This window comes from Capra hircus, chromosome 3 (assembly GCF_001704415.2).
Source record: "Capra hircus breed San Clemente chromosome 3, ASM170441v1, whole genome shotgun sequence".
Lineage (NCBI taxonomy): Eukaryota > Metazoa > Chordata > Mammalia > Artiodactyla > Bovidae > Capra > Capra hircus.
The window spans coordinates 26,280,243-26,292,873 of record NC_030810.1 but is presented as its reverse complement, the minus strand read 5'-3'; the positions used below and the strand labels follow the sequence as shown (position 1 = coordinate 26,292,873).

At 38.3% G+C, this 12,631-nt stretch overlaps 1 protein-coding gene across 2 annotated transcripts in view; it reads left to right on the top strand.

Moving 5' to 3' along the window:
• The window catches only part of NRDC (nardilysin convertase), a 113,180-nt gene that overhangs the window by 87,051 nt on the left and 13,498 nt on the right, over positions 1-12,631 (top strand). For both annotated transcript variants that reach the window (XM_005678436.3, XM_013962833.2), the window contains 3 exons: positions 6,500-6,604; positions 10,816-10,939; positions 11,494-11,580. In XM_005678436.3, coding sequence (XP_005678493.2) covers positions 6,500-6,604; positions 10,816-10,939; positions 11,494-11,580 — 316 coding nt within the window. The remainder of the gene's footprint in view (positions 1-6,499; positions 6,605-10,815; positions 10,940-11,493; positions 11,581-12,631) is intronic.

Below are 12,631 nucleotides of genomic sequence, written 5' to 3'. Positions count from 1 at the left end.
GTGAGTTCTCACTATTTGATATTCCTTAGGGTTAATTCTCTGGTAGCCTAGGGTCTCGGAGTCAGTGCTCCCACTCCGAAGGCTCAGGACTTCATCTCTTCATCTAGGACTGATGAGATGAAAATGACCTCTTTGTTTTTCAGACCTCCTGTTGTAGTTATTTCCAAAATCTGATCGACTACATCTTCAGTTTCTCTGTATCCCGCATGCCTTGGGAGCCACAGTTCCTCTATCAAGGGAGTAATTTTAAACAATCATAGTACTTGAAGGTGTGGGAGCTAAGTGAAATAGGCAGAGGAGATGAAGACATGCAGACTTTGAGCTATAAAGTACATACGTCATGGGGATGTAGTGTATGTCATGGGGATGTAATGTACAGCATAGGGAATATAGTCAGTGATGTTATAGTAACTTTGTAGGGTGACAGATGGTAACTAGACTTACTATGGTGATCATTCTGTAGTATATGAAAATATGGACTCGCTATGTCAGACTCCTGAAACTAATATTATATATCAATTATACTTCAGGGGAAAAAAAATATCTTACACACACACACTATTAGTACTTTAGTGACTCATCAACATATGATTCAGGAGGGGCAAAAAAGGCTAACAATACTTTTTTCCCCATACTTTTTCTGTTTTCTATTTTAATGCGATAATGTAGTAGTTAGCATATACCTATGATTTCTGATTTGATACATTCATGTCTCATTTCTCCTCCATGAATGTAGTCAGCTTTATTTCTCTTTCTGTCTTCTGTTCCATGAGAGAACAACCGGATTGTCTAGGAAAGGACTGGGCAATATCGTATTTTGGGAAAGAGTGTTCACTGCTGTGTTAAGAGGCCTGAGCTCTAGTATTTATTCTGCCTGTCACTTATTGTGTGTTCTGGAGCAAGTCACCTAATTAATCTGAGTAATTTCCTCATTGTAAAATGTAGGAATAGAGCCACTTGGTATCTAAAGGACATGTCAGTTTTTAAGATTCCGTGCATTTGGGTGCTCAGAAAATACTTGAATTGGTTGTTTTCCTCTGCAAAAGTATTTCCATTTCATAGGTTATAGAACTTTTAGTCATTAGTTCAGTTTTATTTATTCATTTTTTTAATTAAAAAGATTTTTTTTCCAGTTTTTTTTGGTTGTTGTTCTTTTTTTAAAATTTATTTTAATTGGAGGCTAATTACTTTACAATATTGTGGTGGTTTTTGCCATACATCCAGATGAATCAGCCATGGGTATACCTGTGTTCCTCATCCTGACCTTCCCTCCCACCTTCCTCCCCATCCCATCCCTCAGGGTCATCCCAGTCCACCAGCCCTGAGCACCCTGTCTCATGCATCGAACCTGGACTGGCGATCTATTTTACATATGATAATATACATGTTTCAATGCTGTTCTCTCAAATCATCCCACCCTCGCCTTCTCCCACAGAGTCCAAAAGTCTGTTCTTTACATCTATGTCTCTTTTGCTGTCTTGCATATAGGGTCATCGTTACCATCTTTCTAAATTCCATATATATGCATTAGTATACTGTATTGGTGTTTTTCTTTCTGACTTACTTTGCTCTGTATAATAGGCTCCAGTTTCATCCACCTCATGAGAACTGATTCAAATGCATTCTTTTTCATAGCTGAGTAATATTCCATTGTGTATATGTACCACAGCTTTCTTATCCATTCATCTGCCGATGGGCATCTAGGTTGCTTCCATGTTCTGGCTATTGTAAACAGTGCTGTGATGAACATTGAGGTACACGTGTCTCTTTCAATTCTCAGTTCCTCCATGTGTATACCCAGCAGTGGCATTGCTGGGTTGTATGGCAGTTCTATTTCCAGTTTTTTAAGGAATCTCCACAATGTTGTCCATAGTGGCTGTACTAGTTTGCATTCCCACCAACAGTGTAAGAGGGTTCCTTTTTCTCTGCACCCTCTCCAGCATTTATTGTTTGTAGACTTTTGGATAGCAGCCATTCTGACCGGTGTGAGATGGTACCTCATTGTGGTTTTGATTTGCATTTCTCTGATGAGTGATGTTGAGCATCTTTTCATGTGTTTGTTAGCCATCTGTATGCCTTCTTTGGAGAAATGTCTGCTTAGTTCTTTGGCCCATTTTTTGATTGGGTCACTTATTTTTCTGGAATTGAGCTGCATGAGTTGCTTGTATATTTTTGAGATTAATTCTATGTCAGTTGCTTCATTTGTTATTATTTTCTCCCATTCTGAAGGCTGTCTTTTTACCTTGCTTATAGTTTCCTTCGTTGTGCAAAAGCTTTTAAGTTTAATTAGGTCCCATTTGTTTATTTTTGCTTTATTTCCATTACTCTGGAAGGTGGATCATAGATGATCCTGCTATGATTTACATCAGAGAGTGTTTTGCCTATGTTTTCCTCTAGGAGTTTTATAGTTTCTGGTCTTAAATTTAGATCTTTGATCCATTTTGAGTTTATTTTTGTGTATGGTGTTAGAAAGTGTCCTGCTGCTGCTGCTGCTGCTAAGTTGCTTCAGTCGTGTCTGACTCTGTGCGACCCCATAGATGGCAGCCCACCAGGCCCCCCCATCCCTGGGATTCTGTAGGCAAGAATACTGGAGTGGGTTGCCATTTCCTTCTCCAATGCATGAAAGTGAAAAGTGAAAGTGAAGTCGCTCAGTCGTGTCCAACTCTTAGCGACCCCGTGGACTATAGCCTACGAGGCTCCTCCATCCATGGGATTTTCCAGGCAAGAGTACTGGAGTGGGGTGCCATTGCCTTCTCCAAGAAAGTATCCTAGTTTCATTCTTTTACAAGTGGTTGACCAGTTTTCCCAGCACCACTTGTTAAAGAGATTGTCTTTTCTCCATTCTATATTCTTGCCTCCTTTGTCAAAGATAAGGTGTCCATAGGTGCGTGGATTTATCTCTGGGCTTTCTGTTTTGTTCCATTGATCTATGTTTCTGTCTTTGTGCCAGTACCATACTGTCTTCATGACTGTTGCTTTGTAGTATAGCCTGAAGTCAGGCAGGTTGATTCCTCCAATTCCATTCTTCTTTCTTAAGATTGCTTTGCCTATTTGAGGTTTTTTGTATTTCCATACAAATTGTGAAATTATTTGTTCTAGTTCTCTGAAAAATACCATTGGTAGCTTGATAAGGATTGCATTGAATCTATAGATTGCTTTGGGTAGTATACTCATTGTCACTATATTGATTCTTCCTATCCGTGAACACGGTATATTTCTTTATCTATTTGTGTCATCTTTTATTCCTTTCACCAGTTTTCTATATATAGGTCTTTTGTTTCTTTAGGTAGATTTATTCCTAAGTATTTATTCTTTTTGTTGCAGTGGTGAATGCAATTGTTTCCTCTTTCTGTTTTCTTATTGTTAGTGTATAGGAATGCAAGGGATTTCTATGTATTAATTTTACATCCTACAACTTTACTATATTCATTGATTAGCTCTGATAATTTTCTGCTGGAGTCTTTAGGGTTTTCTATGTAGAGGATCATGTCATCTGCAAACAATGAGAATTTTACTTCTTCTTTTCCAATCTGGATTCCTTTTATTTCTTTTTCTTCTCTGATTGCTGTGGCCAAAACTTCCAAAACTATGTTGAATAATAGTGGAGAGAGTCTTGTTCCTGACTTTAGGGGAAATGCTTTCAATTTTTCACCATTGGGGATAATGTTTGCTGTAGGTTAATCACATAATGGCTTTTATTATGGTGAGGTATGTTCCTTCTATTCCTGCTTTCTGGAGGGTGTTTATCATAAATGGATGTTGAATTTTGTCAAAGGCTTTCTCTACATCTGTTGACATAATCATGTGGTTTTCATCTTTCAATTTGTTGATGTGGTGTATCACATTGATTTGTGAATATTGGAGAATCCTTGCATCCCTGGGATAAAGCCCACTTGGTCATGATGTACGATCTTTTATATATGTTGTTGGATTCTGTTTGCTAGAATTTTGTTAAGGATTTTTGCATCTATGTTCATCAGTGATATTGGCCTGTAGTTTTCTCTTTTTTTGTGGCATCTTTGTCTGGTTTTGGTATTAGGGTGATGGTAGCCTCATAGAATGAGTTTGGCAGTTTACCTTCCTCTGCAATTTTCTGAAAGAGTTTGAGTAGGATAGGTGTTAGCTCTTCTCTAAATTTTTGGTAGAATTCAGCTGTGAATTCATCTGGTCCTGGGCTTTTGTTTGTTGGAAGATTTCTGATTACAGTTTCAATTTCTGTGCTTGTGGTGGGTCTGTTAAGATTTTCTGTTTCTTCCTGGTTCAGTTTTGGAAAGTTATACTCTTCTAAGAATTTGTCCATTTCTTCCAAGTTATCCATTTTTTTGGCATATAGTTGCTCATAGTAGTCTCTTATGATCCTTTGTATTCTTGTGTTGTCTGTTGTGATTTCTCCATTTTCATTTCTAATTTTGTTGATTTGATTCTTCTCCCTTTTTCTCTTGATGAGTCTGGCTAATGGTATGTCTATTTGATTTATCTTCTCAAAAAAACAGCTTTTAACTTTGTTGATTTGGGCTATGGTCTCCTTTGTTTCTTTTGTATTTATTTCTGCCCTAATTCTTATGATTTCTTTCCTTCTGCTAACCCTGGGGTGCTTCATTTCTTCTTTTTCTAGTTGCTTTAGGTGTATAGTTAGGTTATTTACTTGATTTCTCTCCTGTTTCTTAAGGTAGGCTTGTACTGCTATGAACCTTCCCCTTAGCACTGCTTTTATGGAATTGCATAGATTTTGGGTTGTTGTGTTTTCATTTACATGCATTGCTATGCATGGTTTAATTTCTTCTGTGATTTGTTGGTTATTCAAAAGTGTGTTGTTTAGCCTCCATATGTTTGAGTGAACTCCGGGAGTTGGTGATGGACAGGGAGGCCTGGCGTGCTGCGATTCATGGAGTCGCAAAGAGTCGGACACGACTGAGCAACTGAACTGAACTGACATTTAATCTTACTGCGTTGCTGCTACTGTTAAGTCACTTCAGTTGTGTCCGACTCTTAGCGACCCCATGGACTGAAGCCTACCAGGCTCCTCCATCCTAGGGATTTTCCAGGCAAGAGTACTGGAATGGGTTGCCATTGCCTAATCTTACTGTATTATGATCAGAAAAGATGCTTGAGATGATTTCAGTTTTTTTGAATTTACCAGGGCTAGATTTATGGCCCAGGTGGTGATCTGTCCTGGAGAAGTTCTGTGTACACTTGAGAAAAAGGTGAAATTCATTGTTTTAGGGTGAGATGTCCTATAGATATCAATTAGATCTAACTGGTCTATTGTATATCTACCCATAGGTGTGAATGGGGTATTAAAGTCTCCCACTATTATTGTGTTACTGTTAATTTCCCCTTTCATACTTGTTAGCATTTGCCTTACATATTGCGGTGCTCCTTTGTTGAGTGCATATATATTTATCACTGTTATATCTTCTTCTTGGATTGATCCTTTGATCATTACGTAGTGTCCTTCTTTGTCTCTCTCTGGCTATTCCCTGGTTTGGGTTGCTATCTCATGTTAGCTCCCTCAGATTGCCCTTATGGCATTCAGGCCCAGTCCTTACCCTAAGCAGTGCAGCCCCCACCTCCCTGTTCAGCCCCTGCTTGCTGGTGGCAGACGTGAGCATCTGGGCTACTGGGAGTTGCAGTTAAGCATGTAATCTGTGGGTTTTATTTATTTATTTTTTCCCTCCCTGTTATTTTGCCCTCTGAGATTCCAAAACTCCCCAGAGACCTGCCAATGAGAGGGTTTCCTGGTGTTTGGAAACTTCTCCTCTTTTACGACTCCCTCCTGGATGAGTCTCCGTCCCTAACTCTTTTGTCTGTCTTTATCTTTTATATTTTGTCTTACCTCCTCTCAAAGACAATAGGCTGCCTTTCTGGGTGCCTGGTGTCCTCCGACAGCATTCAGAAGTTGTTTTGTGGTATTTGCTCAGTGTTCAAATGATCTTTTGATGAATTTGTGGGGGAGAAAGTGGTCTCCTTGTCCTACACCTCTGCCATCTTAGGACTGCCCTCATTAGTTCAGTTTTAAATTGAGATAATATACTAGTTAATTTACCATTTATATCAAGACTTTAATGACAAAATTTGATTTCTACCTTGATTTTGATTCATGCTTACAAATAGTTTCTGGTTACAGTGCTGTAGTGATTAAATGATGAAGACCTTGTCTTTGGGCACTTCACAGTGCCCATTGTTAAAATTTGGGCCAGTGTTAAAATTTCTCCCATGAAGATGCTGTAACATGATTAGAGCCTTGTGTGTTGTAGGGCTCAGGACGGGGTGGGGAGGGGGGGTGGCGGGATGTTAGGATAAGCTACTTAAAGTGTTCTCTGGCTAATTTATGTTAGAATTCTGAGCATCAAATCCTTAAGCTGCCATCATATTTGGTTGTGTCTGTGGGAAACTTTTGGTTTCATCGTTTAAAAAAAGAGCTAAGTATTTATAGTTTGTGGGAAATTAAGGATAGTAATGAGGATTTCTGGTGTGAAATAATTTTACCTCTTTACAGACAGATCCAGTTGAGTATGTAGAAAACATGTGTGAAAACATGCAGCTGTACCCACTACAGGACTTTCTCACTGGAGATCAGCTTCTCTTTGAATACAAGCCAGAAGTAAGGAGGTTTCCATATCTAAACCTTATTTTTAGAGAAATAGGAGGGTGGGAAAGTGGAGAAAGGTACATAAGAACATGAGAATGGAGAAAATTAGGTTATGTTCAGTCAGGTTTTTGTTTTAACTGAAGAAATATCAATAGTTTTGTGGATAATTTTTCATGATTCTTGTATATGACCATGCTTTAATATGATGAGAAAATCAAGTTCTCTCCTTAGGTACTGTTCTTACTATTTTTCAAGTGTTGAAACATCTATTAAAGTCATTTCTAAGAATTATGTGCTTTAGGTGATAAACATAAACTTGCTTGGCTTGCCTTTTAATTCTGTTGAAGACTCTGTATAATTTTAATCATTTTGAGAATATGTACAAGAGAAATACAAGAATCCTTGATTTCAAAATATATGACTTATGTGTAATAAATATTACACGTAAATAGTTGGTCAGGGTCTTTCCTCCACTAGTCCTGGTAAATAAATCATTTCACTCCATATGGGGTAGAGGTTTTCAACCAGGGGTGATTTTGTCCCCATGGGATATTTGTCACTGCCTGGGTACAAGGAAAACCATTCAGCATCACAGTAATCCCAGTCTGTGCTCCAGCCACTGATGCCGAAGAAGCTGAAGCTGACCAGTTCTGTGAAAACTTACAACACTTCTAAAATTAGCACCAAAGATGTCCTTTTCATCACAGGGGATTGGAATGCAAAAGTAGGGAGTCAAGAGATACCCAGAATAACAGAAAAGTTTGCCCTTGAAGTACAAAATGAAGTAAGGCAAAGGCTAACAAAGTTTTGTCAAGAAAGCACACTGGTCATTGTAACACCCTTTCTGACAACCCAAAGACTACTCTGCACATGGATATCACCAGATTGGTCAGTACCAAAATCATATTGATTTATGTTCTTTGCAGCTAAAGATGGAGAAGCTGTAGATAGTCAGTAAAAACAAGACCTGGAGCTGACTGTGGCTCAAATCATGAGCTTCTTATTGCAAAATTCGGCTTAAATTGAAGAAAGTAGGGAAAACTGCCAGGCCATTCAGCTATGACCTAAATCAAATCCCATATGATTATATGGTGAAGGTAACTAATAGATTCAAGGGACTAGATCTGGTAGACAGAGTGACTGAAGAAATATGGATGGAGGTTCATAACATGGTATAGGTGGCAGTGACCAAAACCATGCCAAAGAAAAAGAAAAAAAATTCAAAAAGGTAAAGTGGTTGTCTGAAAAGGCTTTACAAAGAGCTGAGGAAAGAAAAGTGAAAGACAAGGGAATAAGGGGAAAATGCAGCCAAAATGAATGCAGAGTTCTGGAGAACAACAAGGAGAGAATAAACCTTCTTAAATGAACAATGCAAAGGAATAGAAGAAAACTATAGGATGAATAAGACTAGAGATCTCTTCAAGAAAATTGGAGATAACCAGTGCCAGTGCAACATTTCATGTAAGGAGAGGTAGGATAAAGGACGGAAATGGTAAGGACCTGAAAGAAGCAGAAGAGATTAAGAAGAGGTGGCAAGAATACACAGAAGAACTATACAAAATGGGTCTTAATGACCTGGATAACCAAGATGGTATGGTCACTCATCTAGAGCCTGACATCCTTGGCGGGTGAAGTCAAGTGGGCCTTAGGAAGCATCACTATGAACAAAGCTAGTGGAGGTGATGAAATTCCAGCTATTTCAGATCCTAAAAGATGATGCTGTGAAAGTGCTACACACAACATACCAGCAAATTTGGAAAACTAAGCAGTGGCCATGCGACTGGAAAAGGTCAGTTTTCATTCCAGTCCCAAAGAAGGGCAGTGTAAAAGAATATTCAAACTACCGTATAGTTGCTCATTTCACATGCTAGCAAAGTGATGCTCAAAATCTTTCAAGCTAGACTTCAGCTGTACATTAACTGAGAACTTCCAGATGTACAAACTAGGTTTAGAAAAGGCAGAGGAACCAGAGATCAAATTGCCAACGTTCATTAGATCATAGAGAAAGCAAGGGAATTATAAAAAAACAACTACTTCTGCTTCATGAAGACTGTGTTAATAAAGCCTTTGACTGTGTGGATCACAACAAACAGTGTAAAATTCTTAAAGAGATGGGAATATCAGACCACCATACCTGTCTCCCGAGAAACCTGTATGCGGGTCAAGAAGCAACATTTAGAACCAGACATAGAAAAACTGACTGGTTCAAAATTGGGAAATGAGTATGACTAGGCTGTATAGTGTCACCTTGCTTATTTAATTTCTACATCATGTGACATGCTGGGCTGGTTGAATCACAAGCTGAAATCAGGATTGCCAGGAGAAATATTGGCAACCTCAGATATGCAGATGATACTACTCTAATGGCAGAAAACAAAGAGGAACCAAAGATCCTCTTGATTAGGGTGAAAGAGGAGTGAAAAAGCTGGCTTAAAACTCAATATTCAAAAAAATTAAGATCATGGCTTCCAGTCCCATCATTTCATAGCAAACAGAAGGGATAAAAGTGGAAACAGTTGACAGATTTTATTTTCTTGGGCTCCAAAATCACTGCAGACGGTGACTGCAGCCAAAAAAGATGCTTGCTTCTTGGAAGGAAAGCTATGACAAACCTAGACAATATATTAAAAAGCAAACATCACTTTGTCAACAGAGTCAACTTACGGAAGTCAAAGCTATGTTTTTTCCAGTAGTCATGTGGATGTGAGAGTTGGACCATCAAGAAGAATTTATGTTTTTGAATTGTGGTGCTGGAAAAGACTCTTGAAAGCCCCTTGGACAGCAAGGAGATGAAACCAGTCAATCTTAAAGGAAATCAACCCTGAATATTCATTGGAAGTACTGATGCTGAAGCTGAAGCTCCAGTCCTTTGGCCACCTGATATGAAGAACTGACTCAATGGAAAAGACCCTGATGCTGGGAAAGATTGAAAGCAAGAGGAGAAAGGGTTGGCAGAAGATGAGATGGTTAGGTAGCATCACGGACTCAGTGGAATGAGTTGGAGCAAAGTCCAGGAGATAGTGGAGGACAAAGAAGCCTGATGTGCTGCAGTCCATGGGGTTGCAAGGAGTTGGACACGACTTAGTGACTGAACGACAGAAACAAAGGATACATTTCAGTTGTCACAGCTGGAGAGTGATCTTGGCATCTAGTGGGTAGAAGCCAGAGTTGTTGCTGAACATTTTACAATGCAGGAGATGGCACTCTACAACTAGAAATTATCTGGCCCAAAATGTTAATAGTACTGAGGTGAGAGACTCTGATGATGGTAGGTATTATAAAACTACTAATTTTAAAGAAGATAGGGAAAGGTAAAGGAAGAAGCAGTAACCACATATTCTTCTCATTTCCCTGGGATGATTGTGCCCGGGGGTCCAAGTATTTTTTTCTGAACCACTGTTTGTTGTTTTTTTCTCAAAGAAATGTTTTTAAGTAGTAGTTAGGGTTTCAAATCTAACCCACAAAAATCTTATGCTTAATTCTTGTCATAGCTGAAGAATTATTGCAGGAGGCTCTACATTGAATCATTTTATTGATTCTTGTGTTTGAAGTAGTATAATACATAATAGTTAAGAGCATAGTTTTTGAAATTATGTACAAAGTTGGTTAGAACTCCACTTGTCACTTCTAGGTGTGTTGTTCTGTGCTGATTATATAATCTTTAATCTGAGCAAATTACTTAAACTTTAACCTTTGAGGCTGAGTGCTTTCTATAAAATAGGTCTGAAAAGTAAAGTGAAACTATTAATTGCTCAATCGTGTCTGACTCTTTGCAACCCTGTGGACTGTAGCCCACCTGGTTCCTCTGTCCATGGAACTATCCAGGCAAGAATACTGGAATGAGTATCACTCCCTTCTCCAGGGGACCTTCCTGAACCAGGGAAAATAAGGGTTATTTTTAGGATTAAATGAAATACTACCTGGCACATAGTAAAAGCTTAGTAAATGGTAGCTTTTTTCACTGCTAGTCCTCTTATGTAGGATTTGAGATGAGAACTGTTGGAGCATTCTGAAGAAAGATATTTGAAGCTGCTGATAGACTAATGAAGTTTTGTCAGTTAGGGTGGTCATGGACTATAGACAGTTTCAGGAGCATTAAGGTGCTAGGATCTTGGGTGTCTAACATAGTGTGGCTTTGCCTTTTTAACAGAGATGTATTAGATTGAAGTTATAATTGTTGTGTATGTGTCTCCCCCCTCCACTTTCCCCTTGCCCCCAATTAGGTCATTGCTGAAGCCCTTAATCAGCTAGTTCCTCAAAAGGCAAATCTTGTTCTACTGTCTGGTGCTAATGAGGGAAAATGTGACCTCAAGGAGAAATGGTTTGGGACTCAGTATAGTATGGAAGGTAAAATATTTTTAAATTGTCCTACATTTAGGTATATGAGTCACCTGGGAGGTTTTATTCCTTAATAGTTTATCTGGTAGTTCCTGTGGGGAAAATGTTTTTTTTTTTTTTTTAAGAAGTTTACTTTGAAATGAAAATTATTTATGTTACTTTGCTGGAAATTGTTTTCTGCAGTGCTTATATCTATATTAGCTAGTGAGAAAATCCTGTTGTCTTGGTAGCCTGGGGCTATTTTTGGCTGTATTTTAGAAAAGTGCCCCAGACTTTAGTGTGCATATGTATCACCTGGAGGTCTTATTAAAATATGGATTGTGATTCAGTAACTCTAGAGTTGAGTCTGTGATTCTGTGTTTCTAACAAATTTTCCAGGTGATAACAATGCTGATGAAACCACCCATTGAGTAGCAAGAGTTTGGAAACTCTGGTTATGTCACTTACAGTTTTCCTGAGAAAAAAGAATTGGTTAGTGAAGACCAGTTGTTGACTGGTTTGTTACTATGAGAATTCTGAACATTTCATTCTTTATTGGATCAGTTTGTCTTTTATCTCTACAGATATTGAAAACTCTTGGGCTGAACTGTGGAAGAGTGATTTTGAATTGAATCCAGATCTTCATCTTCCAGCTGAAAACAAGTACATAGGTCAGTGAAATATCAGTCATTATACATAATCCATCCATGTACTAATATTAAATAATACCTGTATAGTGTATTTTACAAAGTATCCTTTGAATTCATATTTGAGTTTCCCAGTCATCTCTGGGATGAGCATTACAGTTTTCTTACTTTTCCGAACGATAAAACTGAAGCTCAAAAAAGCCAAGTGGCTTGTCCTGGACTGTTCAGTTGGTGAATGCAGGAAAGAGGACATAAGCATAGATCCTGGGACTTTTTCTGGTCAATGATAGCTGATCCTTTCACGTCAGTCCCTCTAGGTGTTGCCATTATCTTGTCTGATTATTCTAGAAGTTTTCAAACTACAGGTTGCCTTCCAGTGTAATGAATTGTGAAAGCGTTAAAAAAAAATCAGAGTGGAAAATAGCTAAATGTTTCATTAAATAAAGAAAGCGTATTATTTTCAGAAGTTTTGTTCCCGGTAGGTATATGTGTGTGTTAACCTGTCTACTAGCTTACAATAAAAAACAGTTCTAACTGTGAGGAAGTCACTGGTCTAGGACAAATATAATTTACTCAGAATATCATTTTTCCCAGCAGTTCTATTCCTAGGTATATACCCAAAAGAAAACAGATATTCAAACAAATGCATGTACATGCATGTTGATAGCAGCAGTATTCATGAAAGGCAAAGGGTGGAAACAACTAGTGTTCATAATGAATGAATGGATAAACAAACTATGGCATATACATACAATGATGTATTATTCTGTCATAAAAAGAAATGAAGTACTGATATATGCTACAGTATGGATGAATCTTGAAAACATGGTAAATGAAAGAAGACAGACACAAGGGGTTACGTGTATGATTCTTTTTACCTGAAATACCCAGAATAGGTAAATCCATACAGACACAGAACTTAGGTTGATGGTCACCAGTGGCAGTGGGGAGTGGGTAATGGGGAGCAACTGCTTAGTGGGTTTAGGGGTTTCCTATTGGGTTGATGAAAATGTTTTGCAACTAGAAAGAAGTGGTAGTTGCACAACATTGTGAGTATACTTAATTCCCCCGAATT